Genomic DNA, 26328 nt, shown 5'->3' with positions numbered 1-26328 from the left:
TAATACTTACAAGTTTTCCCACTCCCTGCAGCAGCATGTGACAAGGGAAATAATTGTGTGTGAATTGCATAAAGGCTGTGCTTACACAGGAAGCTGCATTTGTCTTTGAAGTAAACCTTTGCAAGACCATAAACACGATCTAATGATCCATATGTGCTTGCCAGATTTCATGTCTGCTTTCTGTGTGCTACAAGTTGAAAGAAACCACTCACGGCTTCATGCTGAAGAGGTCTTTTCCTCCATCCATGTTCTTCCCCTTGTCTGCTCCCTTGCTGTCTGTCCAGGTGGCTCCGCCCCCTGCAGGGGCTGTGAGGCTGGTGGGGCTAGCAGGTGAGGAGGTGTTCTTACTGTGAATAAGCTGGACCTGTTTGGATTTGTAAACAACTTTAGACTAAGACAGACATCGTGACATAAAATGTAAAGCGATGACAGAAATAAAAGAGGTGCCCATTAGCAAAAGTCAAAACTGAAGCTCAGGATAATGTCAAGGCATTGACCTCTATAGAAAGGGCCTCAAATGTTGACAGAGTGAGTTTAAACACATGACGGCAAAGGTAAGTTTTGAGCCCAACTGGAAACCTTCAAGCTTTGTGATTTTTTTCTCTTTCTCTGCACTTTTTTTGGGAATCCTTATAAGAGACAATAACCCATATGTTTTTTTTAATGCATTCTAGCTCATAAATAAAAGTCAGCTTACAATGGAGTCAATTGGAGCCATGATGCCATTGTGCCTATTGTGTCCTCCTGCTCCAGTCCAGCTGTGCCAAACATTAAATAAATCCATTTAATAACGTCAAATACAAATAAAGCAACAAGAGAAGTATCCCTCTTCTCTTTTGTAAAGTACATCGGTCCAGAAGATATGGGCATCTACATCAACAATATGATTTGCCTGAGTAGCTGGACAGGACAAAAAAAAAAATCATGCCTCTCACCTTGATAGTAAAATTATGTGGACATAAACTGAGAAGTTGGTAAACTTTGACAGTCAACTCGCCGGTGATGGTGAGAAAGACACGCAAAATACGCTGGTTCGCGCCCAACATTTTTTTGTTAACCCTTTACTAGGATTTTGAGTAATTTTTCATCTGAACGGAGATATAGTAACATCCTAACAGTCGGCATCTATAGAAAACATTTATACAAGTGTTAGGTTGTTTTTCTTTAGCGCTTTATAGGCAAAATAGAGTGACTCCCATTGGCTCCACTGTAAGAGGGCTTTTGGGCTCTTTTATTGACTAGTTAGAATGCAATAAAAAAAGAAAAATACATGTTTGCTTGTCATACATAAGAATTGTGAATGATAGGCTAAGTTCCAAAAGAAAAGTGCAGTTTCCCGTTAAGAGCAATATTTACCAAACCTACATGACTCCCTGGTCTGTTTTACTATGTTTTGCCAAATATCTATTTGGTTTATATTTTTTATGAAATAATTTTGTCAGAGACAGTCAAAAGTTTAGGCACACTTTCTTCTTAAAGGCTTACTGAAATGATTTTTTTTTATTTAAACGGGGATAGCAGATCCATTCTATGTGTCATACTTGATCATTTCGCGATACTGCCATATTTTTGCTGAAAGGATTTAGTAGAGAACATCGACGATAAAGTTCGCAACTTTTGGTCGCTGATAAAAAAAGCCTTGCCTGTACCGGAAGTAGCGTGACGTCACAGGCTGAAGGGCTCCTCACATTTCCCCATTGTTTACAATGCAGCGAGAGCGATTCGGACCGAGAAAGCGACGATTACCCCATTAATTTGAGCCAGGATGAAAGATTCGTGCATGAGGAACGTGAGAGTGAAGGACTAGAGTGCAGTGCAGGATGCATCTTTTTTCGCTCTGACCGTAACTTAGGTACAAGCTGGCTCATTGGATTCCACACTTTCCCCTTTTTCTATTGTGGATCACGGATTTGTATTTTTTTTATTTATTTATTTTTTTTTTTTTTTATAATGTCCTGCCCAGCTTCTCTGGCAAATCATATAGCAGATGTAGATGCCCATATCGGCTGTTCAGATTTACTTTACAAAAGAGAAGTGTAGGATACTTCTCTTGTTGCCTTACTTGTATTTTGACTTTATTAAATGTATTTATATTATCATTTGGTGCAGCCGGGCCGGAGCAGGAGGGGATAGAAAGAGAGAAAAAGGAAGACAGAGGGGGGAATTGTGGGGACAAGAGGGGGATTAGACAGAGAGACAAAAACAACAACAGCAAACACAACAACAACAACAACAACAACAGAGCAACATCAGCAAATATGACATGTACAAATATGATGGTAAAAGTAATAGCAAATAAGCAGTTAGGGAAAATTTAAAATTTGTATTTTAAACCACCTCGGATACTATATTCTCTTGAAAATGAGAGTCGAGAACGCGAAATGGACATTCACAGTGACTTTTATCTCCACGACAATACATCGGCGAAGCACTTTAGCTACGGAGCTAACGTGATAGCATCGGGCTTAAATGCAGATAGAAACAAAATAAATAAATCCCTGACTGGAAGGATAGACAGAAAATCAACAATACTATTAAACCATGGACCTGTAAATACACGGTTAATGCTTTCCAGCTTGGCGAAGCTTAACAATGCTGTTGCTAACGACGCCATTGAAGCTAACTTAGCAACGGGACCTCACAGAGCTATGATAAAAACATTAGCGCTTCACCTACGCCAGCCAGCCCTCATCTGCTCATCAACACCTGTGCTCACCTGCGTTCCAGCGATCGACGGAAGGACGAAGGACTTCACCCGATCATCCGTGCGGTCGGCGGCTAGCGTCGGCTAGCGTCGGCTAGCGCGTCTGCTATCCAAGTCAAAGTCCTCCTGGTTGTGTTGCTCCAGCCAGCCGCTAATACACCGATCCCACCTACAACTTTCTTCTTTGCAGTCTTCATTGTTCATTAAACAAATTGCAAAAGATTCACCAACACAGATGTCCAGAATACTGTGGAATTTTGAGATGAAAACACAGTTTTTTTGTATTGGATTCAATGGTGTCCGAATACTTCCGTTTAACTATTGACGTCACGCGCATACGTCATCATACATAGACGTTTTCAACCGGAAGTTTAGCGGGAAATTTAAAATTGCACTTTATAAGTTAACCCGGCCGTATTGGCATGTGTTGCAATGTTAAGATTTCATCATTGATATATAAACTATCAGACTGCGTGGTCGGTAGTAGTGGGTTTCAGTAGGCCTTTAATAGTGTCCAAACTTCAGACTGGAAGTATATCCAGTTTTTGTCATTAATCTGTTCAAAAGGGTCCGTTGAAAACTGAATCCTATGTTTCCCGTTGGAAACACTGCAAATCCAATTGTAAATGTTAACGCAAAACACTTTTTATAAAAATACTTGTAGTTTTACATACAGAAATGCATATAAATGCTGAATGAGACGTGTTATGCCCCACAATGTTATTTTCTAAGACACCTAGTGGTGGAAATCAGTTTTGCAGTTTGTGTTCAATTTAGACCAGGGGTCTCAAACATGCGGCCCGCGGGCCAATTGCGGCCTGCGAGACGTTATTGTGCAGCCCGCACCTCAATATGAACGTTTAATGTTAGTGCGGCCCGCGAGTTTTATATGAATGGCGCTTGTAAGCGTTGTGTGCGGAGCTGAAGCATTCTTGCCAATCCTCCCAATCTTCACCCGTCAATATTACTGAGGACAACAATATTGAGGGCTCGAGGTTAAACGTCCACTTTTTCTCCGTACAAGCAATGTGCCTGCACAGTCACATGATGTATGCGGCATCAACAGACACAGTAAGCGACTGCAATGCATACTTAGTCAACAGCCACACATGTCACACTGAGGGTGGCTGTATTAAAAAAACTTGATCAATGTTACAAATATGCGCCACAATGTGAACCCACACCAAACAAGAATGACAAACACATTTTGGGAGAACATCCACACGTAACACAACATAAACACAACAGAACAAATACCCAGAATTTCTTGTAGCCCTAACTCTTCCGGGCTACAAGGAATCTACCAATCATGGTGTGGTATATGGCTCTCGAGGGAAGAACATTGACGTCACTTGCGTGATGCAAGCAAAGAAACGTTTTGCTGCTTTTCCACGAGACCCGCACGGTGCTCTTCCTCCCTCTTTCCCTCCCTCCCTCCCTCCCTCCCTCGCTCGCTCTCTCGCTCTCTCGCTCTTGCTCTCTCTCGCTGTAAACTCCACAGCGAGCAAACAGCCCTTACTGCAGGCTTTAAGCTTTCTTTTCAACTTTGAAGACTTTGAAGGTATAAACCTGTAAGTTTATGTGAATGCAACATGCATATGTATATTGTGACACATTATTTGTGCATTTTCAGTTTAAGACTGCTTTAGTAAGATATTTGTGCCTATTGTTGAAAGCTAATTACTGGCAGAATTTTGTTGGTTTGGATGCTAAATAGGTTACATAGCAGACTTCTATATTGGTTTATATAGCTATGAACACATGTATGTTGTATATAGATATATGCTGAATGTAAAATGTTTGTTTATGTGTTTTTATTCACAGTTTTACAAAATATACGATTGATCCTTCACTAAAAAGGCCTAAACTACACTCCAGACCAGGGGTGCTCAATACGTCGATCGCGATCTACCAGTCGATCGCAAATGTAGTATTGGTAGATCGCATTACATTAAAAAAAAAAAAAAGAAATAAAAATGTTTCCATTACATTAAAAAAATAAATAAAAAATTGACGCCAGCCTATCATCCATCCCGTCTTTTGATTGATAAACAGGGCAGCCAGTCAGATGACATCTGCATTTTTCTGACACTTAGGTCACTGCGCATGTGCAAACAACGGCGCTCAGTGCAGCAAAACTAACAAGCTTGTCAGCGAGTTACTGCCAATTTTCAGCCCTCGGTTTTTTCTCTTAGGGGTATAAAAATGAGTGGGGGAGCTGGACCAAGTAAGAAGACAAAAACTTATCACTTTCATATAGAATGGGAGGAGGACTTTTTTTTCATGATGAAACTTTCGAAGTGCGTTTGCCTCATCTGCCAGTCTGCCATTGCAATACCAAAGAAGGGAAATGTGGAGCGGCATTTTCGGACTATTCATGGAAAATACGACACCGACTTCCCACTGAAAAGCTAGCTGAGAAAGAGAAAGGTGAAGGAACTGAAATCCCAGTTGTCCGGACAGCAGTCATTTTTCACACAACAAACTTCAAAAGCGAAAGTCGCCACCGAAGCATCGTTCCGGGTGAGTCACATCATCGTTAATAACAAGAAGTCCTTCCAAGACGGAGAGATTTTGACTTGATCATTTTATAAGTAGCTCGCATGCTGAAAAAGTGTGAGCACCCCTGATTCTTGTATTATCATTAAACACCTTTAATTTATTAACAATGTTAACTATATGTGTTAAACATGCTTGCGTTATCATTAAACACCTTTAACTTGTTAACAAAAACATATATTTCATAAATAAATAAATAGAAATTTTATATATGAATGAGGTAGATCCCCACGACTTGATCAATTGAAAAGTAGCTCGCCTGCAGAAAAAGTGTGAGCACCCCTGCTCCAGACGCTTGGGACTCTTTTTTTCATCAAGGATTATATCATGTTAGCTATCTGCTAAGCTAACCAGCAAAAAGCAAGAGCAGAATAAGATGGATAAATATACATTTAACATCACTTTTACCTGTATTGAAATGATTGAGTGAGGAGTGGATAGCGCAATATTACTATTGTTTGTTACCCCCACCATGTCCAAATCTTACCAAACTTCTCCCAATCGTTTGTGCTATGTTTGTGTTGCAAACATTTTTGTTTGTGCCCTTATGTTGTTTTAAGTTATTCACGTTTTTTGGTTTTATTATGCTATTAACGTGTATTGTGATTAATCTAACTAGACCCACCAACTATGTCAAAACCTCCCAAAACATGTCCATTGTTACTTGTGATTAACAAATAATGATTCATAACCAGCCCCCCGACCTACTCAATACTTCCCCAAACCAGTCCCAATTGGTTGTGCTTCATTTGTGCTTTTTTGTGCTGTTGTGGCCTTGTTCTCCTCGCCTTGTTTTCTCTCTCTCTTTTGCAGTTTGGCGTCCGACTGGCTCAAGGAGACTGGCAGCACCTGATCCTAATCAGTCGCCTACTATTTAGGCTGATTGGCCTCAGCTGGCAGACGCCAGTATCCCTACGTTGTGTTCACTACGTCCATGAGTGACACAATCTCCTTGATCACGCTTCCTTGTTACCTTGCCCGACGCACCCTGTTTGTGGTTAACTGTATTTTCGTGGTGTGAGTAGTTTTTTTTGCCACCAGCATTAGTTGTTGTTTTTCATGTTGTGAGTAATTTTTCCACCATTGTCTCTTGTTGTTGTTTTTTCATGGTTTGAGTAATTTTTACCACCATAGCTTTTTGTTGCCTGCTTTTTCCCCTCACTATTAAAATAGGTACTAACTGTTCGCTGTCCTCTGTCTTTGCATCTTTTGGGATCCACACGTCCACACGTTACAGAAGCTACCAGCAAGAATATAGCTCTCGTGGAAGTGAACCCCTTAAAGGCCTACTGAAATGAATTTTTTTTAGTTAAACGGGAATAGCAGATCCATTCTTTGTGTCATACTTGATCATTTCGCGATATTGCTATATTTTTGCTGAAAGGATTTAGTAGAGAAAATCGACGATAAAGTTCGCAACTTTTGCTCGCTGATAAAAAAGCCTTGCCTGTACCGGAAGTAGCGTGACGTCACAGGAGGTAATATTCCTCACAATTTTCCATTGTTTACAATGGAGCGAGAGAGATTCGGAGCGACAAAGCGACGGTTACCCCATTAATTTGAGCGAGGATGTAAGATTCGTGGTTGAGGAACGTTAGAGTGAAGAACTAGAGGCAGTGCTCTGACCGTAGCTTAGGTACAAGCTGGCTCATTGGATTCCACACTCTCTCCTTTTTCTATTGTGGATCACGGATTTGTATTTTAAACCACCTTGGATACTATATCCTCTTGAAAATGAGAGTCGAGCACGCAAAATGGACATTCACAGTGACTTTTATCTCCACGACAATACATCGGTGACACACTTAGCTACTGAGCTAACGTGATAGCATCGTTCTCAAATGCAGATAGAAACAAAATACATAAATCCCTGACTGGAAGGATAGACAGAAGATCAACAATACTATTAAACCATGTACATGTAACTACACGGTTAATAATTCTCAGCCTGGTAAAGCTTAACAATGCTGTTGCTAACGACGCTAAGGCTAACTTAGCAATCGGACCTCACAGAGCTATGATAAAAACATTAGCGCTCCACCTACACCAGCCAGCCCTCATCTGCTACTCAACAGCCGTGCTCACCTGCGTTCCAGCGATCGACGGCGCGACGAAGGACTTCATCCGTGGGTTTGGCGGCTAGCATCGGCTAGGCGTCTGCTTTCAGGGTAAGTAGTCCTTGTTGTGTTGCTACAGCCAGCCGCTAATACACCGATCCCACCTACAACGTTCTTCTTTGCAGCCTCCATTGTTCATTAAACAAATTGCAAAAGATTCACCAACACAGATGTCCAGAATACTGTGGAATTTTGTCGAAGAAAACAGAGCTGTGTGTATTGTGTCCAAACACTTCCGTGGACCTCGCGACGTCACACGCATACGTCATCTTCCAAAGGCGTTTTGAACCGGAAGTTCCCCGGGAAATTTAAAATTGCACTTTATAAGTTAACCCGGCCGTATTGGCATGTGTTGCAATGTTAAGATTTCATCATTGATATATAAACCATCAGACTGCGTGGTCGGTAGTAGTGGGTTTCAGTAGGCCTTTAAGAAAGCCTTACAAGGTCAGACACAATGCCTAGGCCAGCAGAGGGACCAGATTAACGCCATGGGCTTGGGCCTACAAGCTCTGGCAGATGACAAGACACCATGATAGAACACCGTGCTTGCTGCTGTCTTGATTGCCACGAGCCCTATGGGCAACTGAGCCATCAACATGAGCGCTCCGGCCATACCAGCCATCCCAGCCATCTGCCTGCAGCTATCCTGACCCGAGAAGTTCTTCGGTGAAAATGACAATGTGGTACCATTCCTGACTAAGTGCCAACTTAATTTTGAAATGTAAGCATCTGCCTTCACATCTTAGCAAGCTAAAGCAGTATTTGTAGATTCTCACCTCACTGGCCGATCAGGGTCCTGGGCCACGATGGAGTGAAACCGTCAGGCTGTCACCAGTTCCACGTACCGCTCCTTCTCCAAAGCATTACTCCAAGTATTTTGACAGAAGCTTCCAGGCAGAGAAGCGGCAAGAGCTCCTTTTAAACTTCATCAAGGGCAGCGACTGGTCTCTAACTACGCCATATAATTCCATTCAGTGACAGTCTACCTGCGTTGTACACGCCTGGCCTGGCGCAACACAAATACTGCACTTGTGAGGACTTCTGAACGGAACCAATGGATCGCCAACCGCAATCGCAATGCCACACATACTTGCCAACCCTCCCGATTTTTCCAGGAGACTCCCGAATTTCAGTGCCCCTCCCGAAAATCTCCCAGGGCAACCATTCTACCGATTTTCACCCGGACAACAATATTAAGGGCGTGCCGTGATGGCACTGTCTTTAGCGTCCTCTACAACCTGTCGACGCGTCCGCTTTTTCACCATACAAACAGCGTACCGGCACAGTCACATATTTTATGCGGCTTCTGCAGACATAAGTAAGTGACTGCAAGGCATACTTGATCAACAGCCATACAGGTCACACTGAGGGTGTCCGTATAAACAACTTCAACACTGTTACAAATATGCGCCACACTGTGAACCCGCACCAAACAAGAATGACAAACATATTTCGGGAGAACATCCGCACTGTAACACAACATAAACACAACAGAACAAATACCCAGAATCCCTTGCATCCCTAACTCTTCCCGGCTACAATATACGCCCCCGCTACCACCAAACCCCCCCCACCCCCCAACCCAGCTCACCTCAACCCCGCCCACACTCAATCTCCCGAATTCGAAGGTCTCAAGATTGGCAAGTATGATGCCACATCACTCTACCAGGTGGGGAAAAGAGTCTGGTTGTCTTTCCGTGACCTACCCCTTGCAATAAATTAAGAAACTGTCTCCGAGATATGTGGGTCCTTTTTCCATAATCAGGATTATTAACCAAACTGCGGTTAAGCTCCGCCTTCCCAATTGCTTTAAATGCAACCTAGTCTTTCATGTCTCCCACCTCAAGCCAGTCACTTCCAGCCCTCTCCCACCTCTCGAAGTGCCTCCTATTCCTCGGCTGGTTGACGGTCACCCTGCATTCATAGTCAAAGCCATCTTGGAGGGGCAGGGGCTTCCAGTACCTGAATAACTGGGAAGGATATAGCCCCAAGGACTGTTCTTCAATCTCCAGATCTCTTATTATCGAACCCACACTCCTATGTGACTCTTTCAAGCGTTTTCCGGACAAGCCAGGTAAGCTGCCGGGAGCTCGCCTCTTTTTCTCTCTCTCGCAGTGTGGCGTGCAACTGGCTACAGGAGACTGGCAGCACTTGATCCTAATTAGTCGCCTACTATTTAGGCTGATTGGCCTCAGATGGAAGACGCCGCCACCTTTCATTGTGTTCACTATGTCCATGAGCTACCTGACATCCTTAATCACGCTTCCTTGTTACCTTGCCTTCATCAGGTCTGACCAGTTTCCTGCCTTGCCCGACACCAAGTTTGTGGTCAACTGTATTATCTTGGGGTGAGTATCTTTTTTTGCGACCAGTGTGTTTTATTGTTGTTTTTCATGGTGTAGTTAATTTTGCCACCATGGCTTTTTGTTGCTTGTTTTTCCCCTCGCTATTATAAGAGGTAGTAACTGTTCGCTGGCCTTTGTCTCCACATTTTTAGGGATCCACACACCCACAGAACATTACAGTTTGTGCTGTATACATTTTTGGTCTGACTATAAGGGATGTGAGGCTGCACGGGGGTTAGTGCGTGTGCCTCACAATACGAAGGCCCTGGGTTCGATCCTGGGCTCGGGATCTTTCTGTGTGGAGTTTGCATGTTCTCCCCGTGACTGCGTGGGTTCCCTCCTCTGGGTACTCCGGCTTCCTCCCACCTTCAAAGACATGCATCTGGGGATAGGTTGATTGGCAACACTAAATCGGCCCTAGTATGTGAATGTGAGTGTGAATGTTGTCTGTCTATCTGTGTTGGTCCTGTGATGAGGTGGAGACTTGTCCAGGGTGTACCCCGCCTACCGCCTGAATGCAGCTGGCATAGGCTCCAGCACCCCCGGGCTGATGTAACAGTTGGTTGGGGGGCGCATAATAAATGAAAATAACATAACATAACATAACACCCCCCCGCGACCCCGAAAGGGACAAGCGGTAGAAAATGGACGGATAAGGGATGTGAGGGACCTTTGAGGAAAATTGAGAAGAAAAAGAACATTTCTGTCAGCACAACATGCTGCCAAGCAAACCCTGAAGGAATATTTCGAAAATCAAAACTACATTTTCTGCATTTGGGTGAATTTCTACAATCTTTTGGATTTATTCTCATCTGCCAACCTCTTTTGGCTGTCTTTTTCACACTTACATGTCCCATGTAATGTAGCACTGAATTTTTTTGTTTTTTTAAATTGGATAATTTACAAACATTGTTATCATTGAAAATGTTATATAAATTCTATAACATGCACGCAAAGAACTCAAAAAACTTTTCCCATTTGGCAACTCTATCCTGTAGTCACGCCCCTTGGGGTAATAACTGTAATGGCCCCGTGCTGGCTGCAGAGAGCAGCGGCGGGCTTGCCTGCAGGTTAGACCTCATCTGGAAGCAAGACAAGAGGAGGGTGTGTTTGAGGAGCCATTATGTGTGTGTGACTTGCTCAGTCATTCTGCCACCGTCATATCTTTGCTGCCATTCCAATATACTTCCAATGTTGTGACCTGTGTTTATAATCCATCACGTCAAAAATATATATTTTCGCTGGCTACTAATAAATATTTTTGATAGAACAACAACTAGTTCGGAACTAATAGTGCTCAGATTGTAATAATCCAAAAATGATTAGCAGCAAAGTAGACAGCCGTCAACGTTGGGGCTCGGAGAGCGAACGTAGGTGACAACAAGTAAGCTGGCTATATGGTTAGCTAACTAGCGAGCTGGTTTCGGTCTTCTTGATCGTCTCCCTGTCTTGCAACTCGGTGTGGCATTTAGGCAAGAGGAACAGCGAGTACCTGACATTTCAATGCTGACATTTCACATGCCTAAAATATTACCGTTTTTATTTCAATAACGTTTTATGGTGAGTGTTATTAATCATAATTCTTTAATAACTTAAAAACTATTACAGTAAAACAAGAACGTTTTGCAGCACAAACAAATGGTACAATATTGGGAAGACTTTGACATAGTTAGGGTAGGGGTCTAGTTATGATTAAAACACATTAATAACAGGTTACTAAAAGTTTGATCAAAACCTTTTGCAGCACAAACGTAGCACAAACAACTCTGATTCGTTTGGGGAGGTTTTAGGAATGTGGGAGTGGCGGGGTCGGGAGGCTGGTTATGAATACTGAAACGTTAAGGACTTAAGAATTATAAAAATCAGGCAAAACATTTTTGCAGCATGAACCAGCACAAATGTAGGATCAGCGATGAAAATAAGTTTTGGATGATTCGGACAAGGCGATGGGGGAGGCTGGATGACGTCACTAATCAGAAAATATGTTTTAGAATAACTTAAAATCTGTAAAGGCACAAAGAAAATGTTTTGCAGCACGAACCAGCACAAACGATTGGGACAAATTTGGGGAGTTTTGGAGAAGGTGGGGCGAGGGGCAACTTCACACAAGTTTGATTGCTTGGCTAGACTTACGTATTAGTGTGGTGTGTTCAGTGACACTTTGGAAACACGGACTATAACCCCTGATTTTCCAAAGAATGTGGAACACCAGCGAAACGTTTTATTTCGTGTTTGTGCATGACTTCCTGACCAACACAAGCTGATTTTAGCTAAATTGATCTGCCTTGTTACGGAAACCGGCAAAACAGTATATTTAGCGCAGGGATGCGGAACGGCACCAATATGGCGGGGTCGTTCTACAGGCGGTGACTTAAATAAAAACGGAAAGAGTCCGCCGCCGTCCTGGGGAAATTAGGAGTGAGGCTCTCGCTGACTTTGATTGGATTATGGCTGTATGCTACAACTTTATTTGGTTATTTTGGTTTATTTTTGAGTGCACTAAAACCAAGGCAGTGTATGAAAATTAAGACTTACATTTGCTGAAAATGTTCGCCTAAAACCAGGTCATATGAGAATCGATGTACCACTGTATTTAGGTAATTGGCGAAGCTTTTTGCTTTTGTGTTGACATCCAGAAGAACAGTTCAGACATGTTTTACGGTCATTACCTCTTCTTCTGGTTGTTCAGTCATTCTGCCTCCTTCCTCGATACTGGGCTGGGAGCGTGGAGCAGAGGTTTTTTTACGCCGGATGGACCCGCGGGAGGAATCTGTTATGCTCTGGATCTATAAAGTTCAAAGGGGGGGAATGGATTACTTCCAATATCCAACATCCTACAGGGATGTATTATTGCTGTGCTCAAATCAGTGTACACTAGACTAGACAGAGAAACACTTTGTTGTCAACCAGTTCACTGACACATTGCTGATAATTAGATGCCACAGGGCTGCAATTAAGATGAAACATTATTTTTGATACAGTACATACAAACTATTGCTTACCTCTCGCTCCATCTCATTCTTGGTCAAATGCATTTGCTTGAGGATCTGTGAGCGCTGTTCCATTACTAGTGTCTTTTCATAGGTGTAGGCTGATATGTCACTGTCATACTAGGAATGAAAGGGTAAAAAAAAGCAACATGGAGAAAAAGTAGATTTTTGGACACTCAGCAAAATGTAATTTAATTTTGGTATTACTGTGGTTACTATAATAAAGTGTCCTTTACAATGGTATAGCATTACATTATACTTGTATGGTGTGGTTGAGGTGCAGAGTTAGAGTCGTGTACAATTTTTGATCGATCAAATAGGACCTACGATGAGTTTTGTATTTTCTGACCTTTAAATGTTGTTACAATGTTGGATGCTTTTGTTAAAAATGCCAAAGCGTCAAATCATAAGGTTCATGCATTTTGGATGCCTCTGTTTGAGTGGTTTTGCAGTCTGGCTATGTCAGACTACGGCTATGTGACATCAAAGCAAGTTGGACGTACTCATTTAGACATTTAGTCAAGCTCTCAGACAGAGGGGGAGGAGCTCCTTCCCTCTGCTTCAGGGTAAAAGGGGAAACACAAAAAAGGTAGGATAAAGTATTATGTTCATATAATCATGGCATGTGCGTAATAACACTGACGCGCGAAGTGCAGTGACATAAATGCTGCTAAAAGCAGGTTTTTATATGTAGATCTATTGATTGGAGCATGTGCAGGTTTACTTACTGTTGTGACCAGTTGAATCTGTATAATGTTTATGAAGTTTATTTTTGACCGTGTATGGAAAAAAATAGCGGTGACGACTTTAAGATATATGTTTAACAGTGTACATTTTTGAATGATAAATAATGGTACTTTTGGACAGGGTGGGGCTTGGTTTCATTTGCAATCTGGGAATGCCTCCAGAATCGAACATCTTGAAGACCGACCTTAAAAAAACGGGTATTAAAGTGACTGTGGAGCAAAATTCAGGCAGAATTTACACCAAAGCATGTCCAATACGTGAGTATTCTAAATGTAGAATAAAATCATCATAGGACCCCTTCAAAATTTATTTTTTTCTCAATTGAAACCATTGCCAGTAAAGTTCTGTCTTACTGTATAGTTCTAAACCAGTGGCGTCCAAACTTTTTGCCTCCAAGGGCTGAAGTGAAAAGGTTTGATCCTCAGTCCGCCTGTGACTATGTCTAAGTATTCTTGAGCAAGATACTGAATCCCTAGTTGCTCCTAATTCTGCGTCATCAGTAGATAAATGTGCAATAGTTTCAAAACGCTTTGGGTACCTTGAAGGTAGAAAAGCGCTATAGAAGTAAAATCCATTTACCATTAAATGTACATTTGGGAAGCCACCATTCGCAGGCCAAATATAATGACCCCACATTGTTTTCTCTGAATTGGTACGACGCAAATGAAACTAAATAGAAAATAATACTGATACTGTTACTGTCTATTAGTCTCACCATCTCCACCACTTCCACCTCTGCATCAATGCGCAGGTGATAAAGGAACGTAATGACATCCTTTTTCATTTGGATACTATTGTCGTCCATCTGAGCCACAGTAAAAATGCGCATCTTGCATTTCCTCCACACCTACAGAATAAAACAACAGTGGTGCATGGGACTTTATGATCCGGTTTAAACATCCACATTCAACCTACAAAATATTTTACTGCTTTGTATGTGGCACCTTATGCTGACGCAGCAGGAAGGGCAGTAGCATCAGCATGCCTCCATCGTGGACAACCCACCACACATCTATGTGTCCTTCTGTGAAGCGCTCTCCATTGGATGGATAGCTAGAGATGTTCTTAGGAACCAACAGAGCCAAACTGGCCACTGTGGTCTCTCTTACCACTTCTGCAGAGTAATAAGAGAAATGTATTATATTATTATTTAGGGAATAAAATATGCTTGGAGTATTATTTATCAGAATGTTTGCTCAATTAAGCTAGTTGTATTAGAAGAGGCTATGTTTTGAGTTTGAGTTCATTTCGAACATGCATACAATTACAACATGATACATCACAATTTCCAGTTTTCTCTTTTCAACATGTTTGAAAAGTATTAGGATGAAGGAGAGCTTATTTAATCCTACCCCTTTTCCTTTACATAGCAGTTGCTAACACTTTTGTGCACTTCCTGTTCTCAATTCATTCACAATATACTCCATGAGTAATAACATAAAAAAATAAATACATATTAATTAGAGAAGTAAGTTGTATTTCATATGCTGTGATAAATAAGATTATCAAGAAATTCAGAATTCAGAATGTGTTTCATGGTTCTTGTTTGCTAGTCTAAGAAAAGACTAGCAAAAAGTATACTATGTGGAACAAAGGACAATAGTGGACAAAGTAGTAACTGTAACTGACCAATAAAGTCTCTAAACTGTTGGTGGTACTCAGGCTGTTTCCAGTTACGTGGCCAGCTGACCATCACAGTGTTGTGCTTCAAACCTCCCAGTCCTCCAACCTGGATCAAGTGGGATGTCCCGTCTCTCAAATTGGAGGATATGACCACTTGGGAGAATCCCTTAACCTTCTCTGTCTCCATCAATTTTCTCAAAGACTGCAAAATTACAATGCATTGAAGCCGATGTCTAGACATTATAACACATTGTGTGCTTAATATAACAGACCTGGTCTGCTCTTTGGGCTTCAGTGTAATTGTCCAGAAACTTTCCTTGAACGGAGGTGCCAACAATGGTAAGGCCCTTCCCTGCTTTCATCTGATTGGTTAGAGAAAGCAGACGAGGCTGTTCTACATTCTGCTCCCCATCCATACTGACCAGAACCAGAATCTGAGGCCTGACCAGAGAAAGAAGTATACACACAAATGACAACTATACAGTACATTATTTTGATGGGGGATTTGAATTACCCCTAAAATCCTTAGAACGAAAGTTACATATGTTTTCTAGTCACCTCCAGTTCTTTGTGTGTGGTGGCCCCTCCTCTATCCTCATGAGGGCAAATCGAGCCGCGCTGAGAGAGATGCCGCGTATTCCATCACCCCACTCCTTCTCAGCTCTGTCACACAGAATTTCAATTCGTTAACATATGTGTCGCTTAAGGTATATTCTCCACCACACTGTCAAGGATCACCGTGTGTTCTTCTTTGTAATGATTGAAAATTACATTACATGTTGCAACTTGTATATCGCAGAGACAAAACATCTAGATGATTTATTGTTTGACTTATCGTGGTGAAAGAAAAATTAGATGTGATGCTGCAGACAATTTGAATAAACTGCATACAGTTTATATTTGTTCACAAACTTGATCAACTGTCAAGTGAGGACTTCAAAGATACTGTAGACAAAAGTTCCAGCTCGATGTACTTCACTTATGTGACAGAAGAGGAAATGGTCAAAACTGTTAAATCATGTTAAACCAATACCTCCATTGACTCTAAGGGAATTGATATGGAAATGAGGTTACAAGGGGTTATTAAATAGATATTTGAACCATTAATGTACATCAGCTACCTATCATTTCAGACAGGTAAATTCACAAACAAAATCAAAATATCCAAAATTGTACCAATTTATAAGACTGTAGACCAAAACCAGTTTAAAAACTATATACCTCTTTCCTTACTTCCACAGTTTTTGAACAACCAATTCGACACATTCATAAATAAAAGTGTAATGCTTGCTGACAACCAATACTGACACAGAACTAACATTTTAAAACCGATAGTAGAAATCTAAATTACGCAAAACATTGCCAATGGGGCGCGGCACTCATTGGTACTTTGACTTTGATGGTACACAGAGTGCAGCTGCAGTGTTTATGGACCTAACAAAGCATAATATATTTACTAACAAAGTAGAACAGTATGGCATCAGAGGGTTGGTATTGAACAGGGTAAGAATCTAGTTAACCAATAGAAAGCGATAAGTGAAGCTCGGCAAACACACGTCCACAGCTCTACATATTTATTGCGACGTACCCAATGGGTCAATACTGAGACCACAATTGTTCATTCTCCATAAACGACTTATGAAGTTACTCGTTGAAGGTAGTACTGTTTGCAGATACTAGAACCGCATTTTGTTCAGGAGAGAACACACCTAGGCTAATAAAAATAATAACAGAAATATATACATTAAAGAGATGGTGTGACAAAAACAGACTATATTTGAATCTAAATACAACTAAAATAATGCTGCTGTACAAGAAATACAGCAGAATATGTACACCGCTTTCCGCCCGAGTGCAGCTGGAATAGGCTTCAGCAACCCCCAAGACCCTGAGAGGGACGAGCGGTAGAAAATGGATGGAGGTTTGAATCTTAAAGATCGGAAACTGTACTGAAACGTAATTTGATTATAGAAATGACAAATGTATTTCGTAATCGTTCGAATTAAACTATTTGAATCAAAGATGTAACATTTCCAATAAAGATTCATTCTTTTGGTCCTTTCTGAGATTTGAACCTACCTTGCTCAGAGTAGTAAGGCATGTGTTTTGTCCTTTTGGCTGAACAGCGGAGATGTCAAGATTCTGCCTGATTGTGGTTCTTAAAGTGAGTGATTCAGCCGTTAAACATGACATCTAATTACCCAGAATCCTTGGAGCAACAATACGTTTTCAGCTAATTTTTGGGATGTATTAACATATTTTTTATAATGAAATATATTACCTGATTGTATAAAACATTTACTTGCAAATAAGCTAACATTTAGAGAAAAAAAGTCAACACCATAACTTATATAGATAGGGGAGATAAAGATGTCCACGTCAAAACAATAGCAAACTACGTTCACTGCTTCAAATCATAGAAATGACACAATGTATGTGTTACTTTACATTTTCTGTGATTCCCTGCTATTATAGGATTTCCTAAATGTGAAGTTTCACATAGAGTACATTACACAAGCAAAGTCAAATGAATATTATATAGCTTAAATAAGACAACATATTGCAAATTAGCCTTTAAAGGGGATTATTCTTTATTCTTCAAAATGACTTCATTACCCAGGATGCATTTCTATGAAAGTATTGTGCTTTTACTGATTTCAGACTAAATGTTTTTTTACTACAAAAAATATATTTTCCGATAGTGTTGAACATTTATTTGCATTCAGGGTTATTTTTAGGAACAAATAAAAGTCAACGTAAGTGAGAATGGTGGAATCAGTACCAATTGCATTGCATTGCATCATGACTACCGTTAAAATCTGGGAATTTTTCGGCTTAAAAAAATGAATACAATCATTGTCCTGACTGAGACACATGTTATAATGGTGGAACGATTAAAATTGGTTGAAAGATTTAGAAGAAGAAGCAGATGGAAAAAAGGGGGAAAATACTGGAAAATTATGAATTTCAGTAAAACAGGTAATTTTTGGAAAGGTTTGTTGAAAGAGCATACACGTCTTCAATGTGCTGAACATTTTGATGATTGAATGGAATCAACGTGGACAATGTGGGAGTTGCAGACGTCCGAAAAACGAAGCAGATTGAGAACTTGAGTTTATGCAATTCCGTAAGGAATAGTGTGTGAATGCCCCAATCATTGCTGAAGCTGAATTAAAAAGCTGAAGGACTGCAGAATTAATTTTGAAAAAAGTTTGAAAGAACAGTAGGAATGGTATGAAAATTGAAGAACTGAAGTTCAACTGAAATGCTAGTGCAACGTAGAATGAATGGTAGAAACGGTTTAACTATGAAATGGTTTGAATCTTAAAGATCGGAAACTGTACTGAAACGTACTATGAATATAGAACTGATAAATGTTGTAAAAGTTCGAATTAAACTATTTGACTCAAATATGTGAAATTGCCAAAAAAAATTGTTCAACTGGCCCTTTCCGGGTTTCAAACTCACATTACTCGGATGAAAGACACGGCATTATCCACTAGGTCAAACAGCCTAATTGCCAAACTACTGTCCAAATTTGTTCCTTAAAGGGAGCCATAACCATTGAAGATAAATTCAATGCTGCAACAGTACTATGTTTTCAGCTAACTTTGGATCTAAAAAAACGTTTTTATTACAATGAAATATGTTACATAATTCAATTAAAACTTTACTTGCAAACAAGTTAACATTTAGGGGGAAAAAAAGTTGAAACCATAACCCTTATTAGTAGGAGAAGTACAGACATCTCTGGCCAAATGATGGCATTGGGAGCCCAAATCTGTAAGTTTTCAAGGATAATGCATTGCACATGTTAATGTTGGATTATTGCTTAAATTAAGATCAATGGACTTGTTTGGCTATCTGAAACTTCTCAATACGTAAGGCACACATCTCACAGTCATTAAATTAAAGTTATAAGAGACTAATAAGTAATATATATATGATATATATGAGTAATAAAAGTTATTATTCCTCAAAATATAAAGAATGCTGTCACTGTGTACTCATAATGCAACAGGTTAAAATGACAGCATTGCCCAGGAGGCATTTCTGCGAAAGTATTATTATTATTATTATTTTTGCTAATTTCAGACTAAAAAAATGGTTTTTTTTGACCACAACAAATATATTTTCAGATAATGTTGAACATTTAACATTTACTTGCATTCCAGGTTATTTTCAGGGAGGAAAAAAAAGTCAAAACGTAAGTGAAAATGGAGGGCTGAGTACCAACTGTATTGTCTAATATTTTGGAAAATCATGGATACCGTAAAAGCTAGGAATGTTTAGGCTTTAATAAACATATAGCTGTTTTGTCCTGACTAAGACAAACATTTTAATGGTGGAACAGTTAAAATTGCTTGAAAGCCGTGGGAGAAGAAGCAGAAAGAAAAAAAAAGGGACAATACTCGACGATTATGAATTACAGTAAAACTTATTGGCATTCACACAAAAAATAGATGAAAAATAATGCGGAAAAGCATTTTGGCATTCACACAACTACAAAAGTACGCTCCATTCACACTAACCGTGTTACAGAAACGGTCAGTTTGGCATTACCATGACTGTAACCACAACCAGAGCCAAACAAGCTGTTTTGTAACAAGTGATCCTACCGGTATGCCACTCCCTCTACGCAAGTGTGTGGTGTAGAAACATAACCAACAGCCTTAACTCAACTTAACTTATTTAATCAGATCTTACCAGATATGCTAAGTAACAGCTTCATCATATGATGACAACTTACCCACAGAATTCAATGTACTTATAGATGCATGTGGCGATTCCCATGGCAACAATGGCATAGTACCAGGAACAGATGAACATAAGTGAGAGGCACAAACTCATACCCAGAAATGATAGAGCCCTGTGGGAGACAAGATATTGCATTTGAATAAAATTGGGAATTTCTGCCAGAATCCTAAAACAACATGCCTGCAGATACAGTTTTATGACACATTCAGGCTACCGGTGCTCCAATTTCCTCCTCTCATACTACTGAGAATTCTCTTGCAGAACTATTTTTATAATGACAGTAGATGAACGGATGGATGAATTTTGTTGATACCCTGCCCTACACCAATATCGGACTTGCTGAAATAGTTGAAAACAAACAAAAGTGGAACGAGTTATTAAAAATGTACAAATGTAAATCAGAAATTGCTTTGATGGATTAATTTTGTTGATACCCTGCCCTACACCAAAATCGGACTTGCTGAAATAGTTGAAAACAAAATAAAGTGGAAAGAGTTATTAAAACTTTACAAATGTAAATCAGAATTTGCTTTTGAACTGTGGTTACATAGAAGTGTTGAAAAGCTAACTAATGACAAATGGATGGCACCCATAACCTAATATTTGGTTGCATAACCTTTTGAAACAGTTTTCGCAATTGAGTGCTTCATGTAACTCTCAATTGGACTCCTGCATGTGTTTATTCTTTGGCTTTTAACACTACGTGCGTTGTGTGGTCTTCTGTCCTCTGTTGTCCTCTGTGTTTTTTTAAAAATACATTTTGATTTCTATTTACCCTTTAAAAATCGTTTTTAATCATATTTATTTTTATATTGGTTTTATATTGGTTTTATATTTATTTATTTTTTGTTTTTATTCAGTCATTGGTGGAGCATAATATTGTTTTTAATATTGTTTTTAATATTGTTTTTAACATGGCTGTGCAGCACTTTGGAAACATTCTTGTTGTTTAAATGTGCTATATTAATAAAGTGGATTGGATTGGATTGGATTGTGGACAGGTATTTTGGACCAGACCCAATGAGCAAACCGCTCCAGCTCCCTCAGGTATCTCAGGATTCTCCGGAATGCATGTTTGCATGTTTGGGATCTTTCCACATATGTTCCATCTGATTTAAATTGAGGTTCAGAGAGAGTCCGTTGAGAATAGTTCTACATACAGTATGTTTTGCCCTTAGCCATTCTTGAGTTGAGTTTTTGTCCGAGTTTGTTTTGGGTTATTTTCCTATTGGAGGACCTGTGACTGAGAGCAAGCTTTTGACACTGCATTGTCAACACACTTTATTGCTCAGATCAAATGCACTCCATATGGGATACAGCAAAGCAGCCTTAGAACATAACCAAGGCTCCTCTATCTTTCACAGTACTGAAGTGTTCTTTTCACTCTGCTTCATTTTTGCATCTGTAAAAATAAATTTGGTATGACTTGCCAAAAGCTTCAGATTTATGTCCCAGAAACTTTGCAGATCATCAATATGCATTTTGAAAAAAATCCAGATAAATTTGTAATGATTACTGTTGAGTTATTTCAGTGACCATTGAGGATTTTTCTCTTTCACAGAAGGGGAACAACAATTTTATCCTGGTCTGTACCCTTTAAATACTTCAAATGTATATAGGTCTGTGAATCAAAATACAAAAATATGTACTATTGCAAGCTTTGTCCAGGTTATTCACAATCAATTGGTATTTTTCTTTAAAAAAAATCTCATTTATTTTATAGTCATCCTGCCTGCCTTGATAGGAAACATCTACCTTAATGGATGTAAAATGATCACTGTTGTTTCAAGTTAGAAATATTGCAACTCACCAATGGTAGAACTTAAATCGAGGCCTCCAGTTTGGTGTCCTCAGTAAAGTTTGCAAAGCACAGGCAAGGTTAACAAACATATAGCACATCAAGAAGAACCTGAAAACCACGGGCAGATGACAAGAAAGAGGAGTTGTACAGCATAGCATTAAGACCTGTGCAACAGTGAAATTGCTGTACGCAATGATTGACAGTGAAATTACATGGAAAGGATTGGTGCCACTGCATCCAAAGAGGCGATAATGATGCCAATTTCACAAATTCCAGCCGTGAGCAGAAGGGCCCAGGTAGGTTCTCCATTGGCTTTACCATGTCCAAACACCTGCAGCATTAACAACGGGAATTGATCAGTCATATCTTTAAACTTTTGTAGAAAAAAGACTTGTTGATTTCTTTGGCGTATGCTTTGGTGACTTTTTATTTGTAATTTTTATAAGTAGGTATTTGACTACAAGCGAATCAACTCACTCGAAGAAATGGTATGATACCATCCCTTGAGATAGCTTGTAGGAGACGTGGCGCTCCAGTCAGACTTTGAAGTCCTGCTCCACAGGTGGAAAAGAATGAGCCAACTACAATGACCCATGGAGAGGGCCATGCCAGGGTCCCAATCACCAAATTACCATTGACACCTTCACCAAACCTGAGACGTGAAGACAAATCAAAAAGCTAAAATAAAAGGGTAGTGCTGACTTTGCAAGGATTAGTTCTAGGTTTAATAACTAAAAACAAAAGTGAGACCTACTTGTCTCTTAGGACAACACCCTCTATACAGGCACCAAAAAGCACCACACAGGACATATCTGATTGGGCTGTCTAAGGAATATGTCAGTAGACATGTTTGAGATGAAACAACACAACAATGATATGGCTGTTGTGTTAAATTAATTTTGTGTCTGTTTATGGGCGCTGCCTGATTTGTTGAAGGATACACACAATAGATGTGGTGGTGATGGCTGCAATGGTGCCAATAGGGATGGACTTCTGAGCATCACGCAGGTCTCCAGATCGGTTTGAACCTGCCATGATACCTGTAATAGGAGCGAGGACCAGAGTCAACAATTGACCACCTACCATTAACATTTTATGTAGCCTTATATTACCACTAAATATAGAAGTTGTGCTTTATTTAGGATATTAGAATAGTAAGGATTTCTCTGGAACAATGTCCCCTCTAAAAGAACCCTTTAAAATAGTTGTAATATAAATATTAGAACACAAATGTAAAAATGAACAACAACCATGTTCTCTGTCAACACAATCATACTTTCAAATGGTGTATTCTTTCTAAAAATCTTACAGTCTAATTTACTCAGAAATTAAATGATTAACATGTCTTGAGTTGGAATCTTGGCTTGGGCCTTCCACTGTGCAGTTTTTGCATATTCTAGAAGGACTAAAACACTTCAAATTTTACGTACATGTGAATGCAAATGTGCGTTTGGCAAAACGCTTCATTATAAACGCTAAACTCTTGCCAAGCCAGGTAATACTTTAATACTGTAGATTCATATTTTAACTGCCACACTGCACTATCTAAACATGTCAAAGAGAGTCAGTGGGAAGTACCATAATGTCTAATGTTTACCACATTACGGGCCTGATCTACTAGATGTTTGCGTGCGTTAAAACAGCGCATGCAAAGCTGATCTACTAAACTTGTGTGCAGAGGATTGTTTCTCCTAAATACGATAGCAATATTGCAAGTGCATTCCATTTAGTGTGTCAATGTTTATGTACTGTATATGTAGAACATATGCTGATTATCAGAGCGCCCACCAGACTGAAAAGTGGGGATACAAATATATTCATTTTGCACTCGCAATGTGATTTGTCAAGACTGAAATTGTTTTGTGACTGCTGTTTTGTGTCAATACAGTATTTATCACAATTGAAATGTGCGTGCAAACTGCCAAAATTGCGCACAAATGGTTGTGGGTAAGGAGGTGATCGCCTTGCAAAGACAGACGATGGAGAGAGAATCCTACTACCTGTGTCAACATAAAATGACAGTCACAAATAAAACTAATTATGGACATATTGTCAGCAATCATTTTTGAATTTTATAGCTGCTAGCTAACGTTTATGCCGTTAATATAGAGTTATATATATATCTCTATATGGAAAAACTTCTTGCAACATGCATTTTAATGCATTCTTGCATGCATTTTTAAATTATTCCAGACGCACAATCTCAACACCCATAATGCACTTTTGGCGTGCTAAAGGTAGGTTATGCCAGTAGCTCTCACTTCTACAGTATATTGTCCAGAAAAGGTGGTGTGTGCTGCATATATAAAACAAAACAGCACAGGTTGGATTGTTGGAGCATATGATCTCAGGAATGTGGAGGGAAATGAGTGTCTCTTTGGGCACAGCTGGTAGTACACAGAAAGTGCTCATTTAAATAAGGCGGCCTGCACCACTTTTGCACTTGTTATTAGTTGCTTATTAAGTCTTAGTAGATTACCCCCAACACGCCCACTAATGGTACACTCAATTTTAGAGTTTGTACACATTATTTAGTGCATGGTTTTTGGATCTTAGTAGACCAGATCCTTAATGTAGTTTACAGAGTAGTGTCAGAGTAGCGTCAACTATTGTTGGCAATTTGTAGAATCACAATCGTGTCAACTTCCATCGTGTTTTTAACCTGTGACGGATGGGAAGTATATCCCCACGAGCAGTGTGAAGAAGCTGGTAATGTCAGCAAGCACAAATCGGTTGGTGCTGGTAGGAGAAGTGTCTGGATCTACTTGTGATGCAAGTCCTCTCTTCTCCACAATTACCCCCTTTTCCAGATAATTTCCAAACAGGTTTTCTAGAAGATGAACGTAATGTCAGCTGGATTTATTTGATGTTTTTTTTAAATGGGTCATGTGATGACAATTGAGGCACAGATTTACCTGCCAGGATCCCACTCGTAACCCCAGGAATGCCCTGTATCTCAGTGACATCGTTGTTGATGAAGTATTCGTCACAGGTCGCGTTGAGGTACTCAGAATCACAGAATGAGCGCCATAGTTTGGTGGTTACTGTGTCGTTGTCTATTTCAACGACCTTTGCGCAGACGTCATAGCCTTTGGAGACAAGAGTGCGATTTCCCAAGAGGCAAACCCTGCCAAGAAAGTTGAGAAAAGAGGGTAATTGTCACATACTTGTGCGACCACAAAATCCTCAAAAATGTCGATTTACTTACGGGAAGACAGGTGAGTCAATAGCGGTTTTAATGACTCCTGCATAGACAGCTAGAATGGAGAGGATGACACAGGCTAGAAAGACCAGTGCCAGCTTGTTGACATATTTCACCCCAACAAACACCACCAGAGCCATGAAGCTCAGAACAATGGTGCCGTACACCCGCATATTATTTAGAAGGGCAACCTCTGCCTCCAGTCCTTCTAAGCCCTCGATCTTGAAGATGGCTGCCTGAGGAACAATATAAATCTGACAGAATGGAAGATAGAGGAAGGTACATTAGAAGGTTGGTGACATGTTTTTTTTCAGTCCAGTTCATTTACACTCAAAAACAGGGGTGGGGACCGAAATATTATATATATTTATATTTTTGTTTTCCTTTGGGTGGGGTTCGGGGGCACTCACAGTGCCTGCCTGCCCTGTATGGGTCAGCGTCTTGTGCTACTGCAGCCGGGTTGCGTGCCTGGGACCCTGGATCATGCCATCCACACACTTCCGGATGCCCGTCTTGGTTGGGGCCTGCTGGGTCTCGTCTCGCATCTATCGTGACACATCAGTGCGTTGCATTGTATTCTGCGGTGTTGCATGGCGGCTAGCTGCTGGGGTAGTGACCTTGTGTGTCGGCGTGTCTGTGATCTCCTCCTTAAATGTCCTCCCTTTTTTTCTCTTTCTTCATGTGGAGGATTCACCAGGGCAGTTGCTGGATGTTCCATCTCCATCGTTGGGGTCTCTGCAGGTAGGGCGGGTGGTTCCCATGGCCCTGTGCTGGGCGGTCCTGCTGCGGCTGACTTGGGTGGGTAGGCCTGTGGCGGGCCTCATCGTGTTCTCTTGGGGGGTTGGACTCATGGGGCCAAGTTGCTTGTGGGGCGGGTTGGTCTTTCTGTATGGGGTGTGGTCTCTCGCTGGCTTGGGGGCTGGCTGTCTCCTGCTTCTCTCAGGCCTTGTCCTCTGCCGGGCGCGTCTGTCTACGGCCTGCCACTGGCCTGCTTGGTAACAGGGTGGGCCCGTCACTGTCTGGCCTGCCTGCCTCGGGCTGGTGGTCCCTTGTTCCCTGGGTACCGCACCTGCTGTTTTGGGTTTGGCTCTTTGGGTGGCTGTGGCCATACTTTGGCTACCGCATATACTGGGTGACATATATATTGTGTATACAAACACACATACATACGCACATTAACACAATTTTTATTGGATAAATACATGCATACGTGAATTCATTAAAACATACATACATGCACATAAAGGTACTTACGCCCATACATAGATACTAGGGGTGTAAAAATTAATCGGTACAAACCAATAACCGATTTCAACTTTAGAGATGTGCATACATTGTTTGGCGAGCCTATGGATCGATCTATATGTAGTGTGGATCGGTTGGTGTTCGGTTGGAAAGTCATGAATTGGTTGATTGTACAAACCCCAAAACCAGTGAAGTTGGCACGTTGTGTAAATCGTAAATAAAAACAGAATACAA

At 40.5% G+C, this 26328-nt stretch overlaps 1 protein-coding gene across 2 annotated transcripts in view; it reads right to left on the bottom strand.

Moving 5' to 3' along the window:
- Positions 1-26328, bottom strand: part of slc12a5b (solute carrier family 12 member 5b) — a 90371-nt gene that overhangs the window by 4730 nt on the left and 59313 nt on the right. The window contains exons 7-24 of one of the 2 annotated variants that reach the window (XM_062053638.1): positions 24856-25103; positions 24563-24774; positions 24310-24477; positions 22589-22687; positions 22402-22459; positions 22125-22299; positions 21860-21978; positions 21657-21755; positions 19839-19958; positions 15647-15751; positions 15361-15529; positions 15095-15290; positions 14410-14579; positions 14181-14312; positions 12731-12838; positions 12398-12514; positions 213-364; positions 11-25 (exon numbers count right to left, since the gene is read on the bottom strand). In XM_062053638.1, coding sequence (XP_061909622.1) covers positions 11-25; positions 213-364; positions 12398-12514; positions 12731-12838; positions 14181-14312; positions 14410-14579; positions 15095-15290; positions 15361-15529; positions 15647-15751; positions 19839-19958; positions 21657-21755; positions 21860-21978; positions 22125-22299; positions 22402-22459; positions 22589-22687; positions 24310-24477; positions 24563-24774; positions 24856-25103 — 2462 coding nt within the window. The remainder of the gene's footprint in view (positions 1-10; positions 26-212; positions 365-12397; positions 12515-12730; positions 12839-14180; positions 14313-14409; positions 14580-15094; positions 15291-15360; positions 15530-15646; positions 15752-19838; positions 19959-21656; positions 21756-21859; positions 21979-22124; positions 22300-22401; positions 22460-22588; positions 22688-24309; positions 24478-24562; positions 24775-24855; positions 25104-26328) is intronic. The other variant, XM_062053640.1, reaches the window with a different exon arrangement.

This window comes from Entelurus aequoreus, linkage group LG07 (assembly GCF_033978785.1).
Source record: "Entelurus aequoreus isolate RoL-2023_Sb linkage group LG07, RoL_Eaeq_v1.1, whole genome shotgun sequence".
NCBI classification, from domain to species: Eukaryota; Metazoa; Chordata; class Actinopteri; order Syngnathiformes; family Syngnathidae; genus Entelurus; species Entelurus aequoreus.
This window is presented reverse-complemented; position numbering and strand designations above follow the sequence as displayed.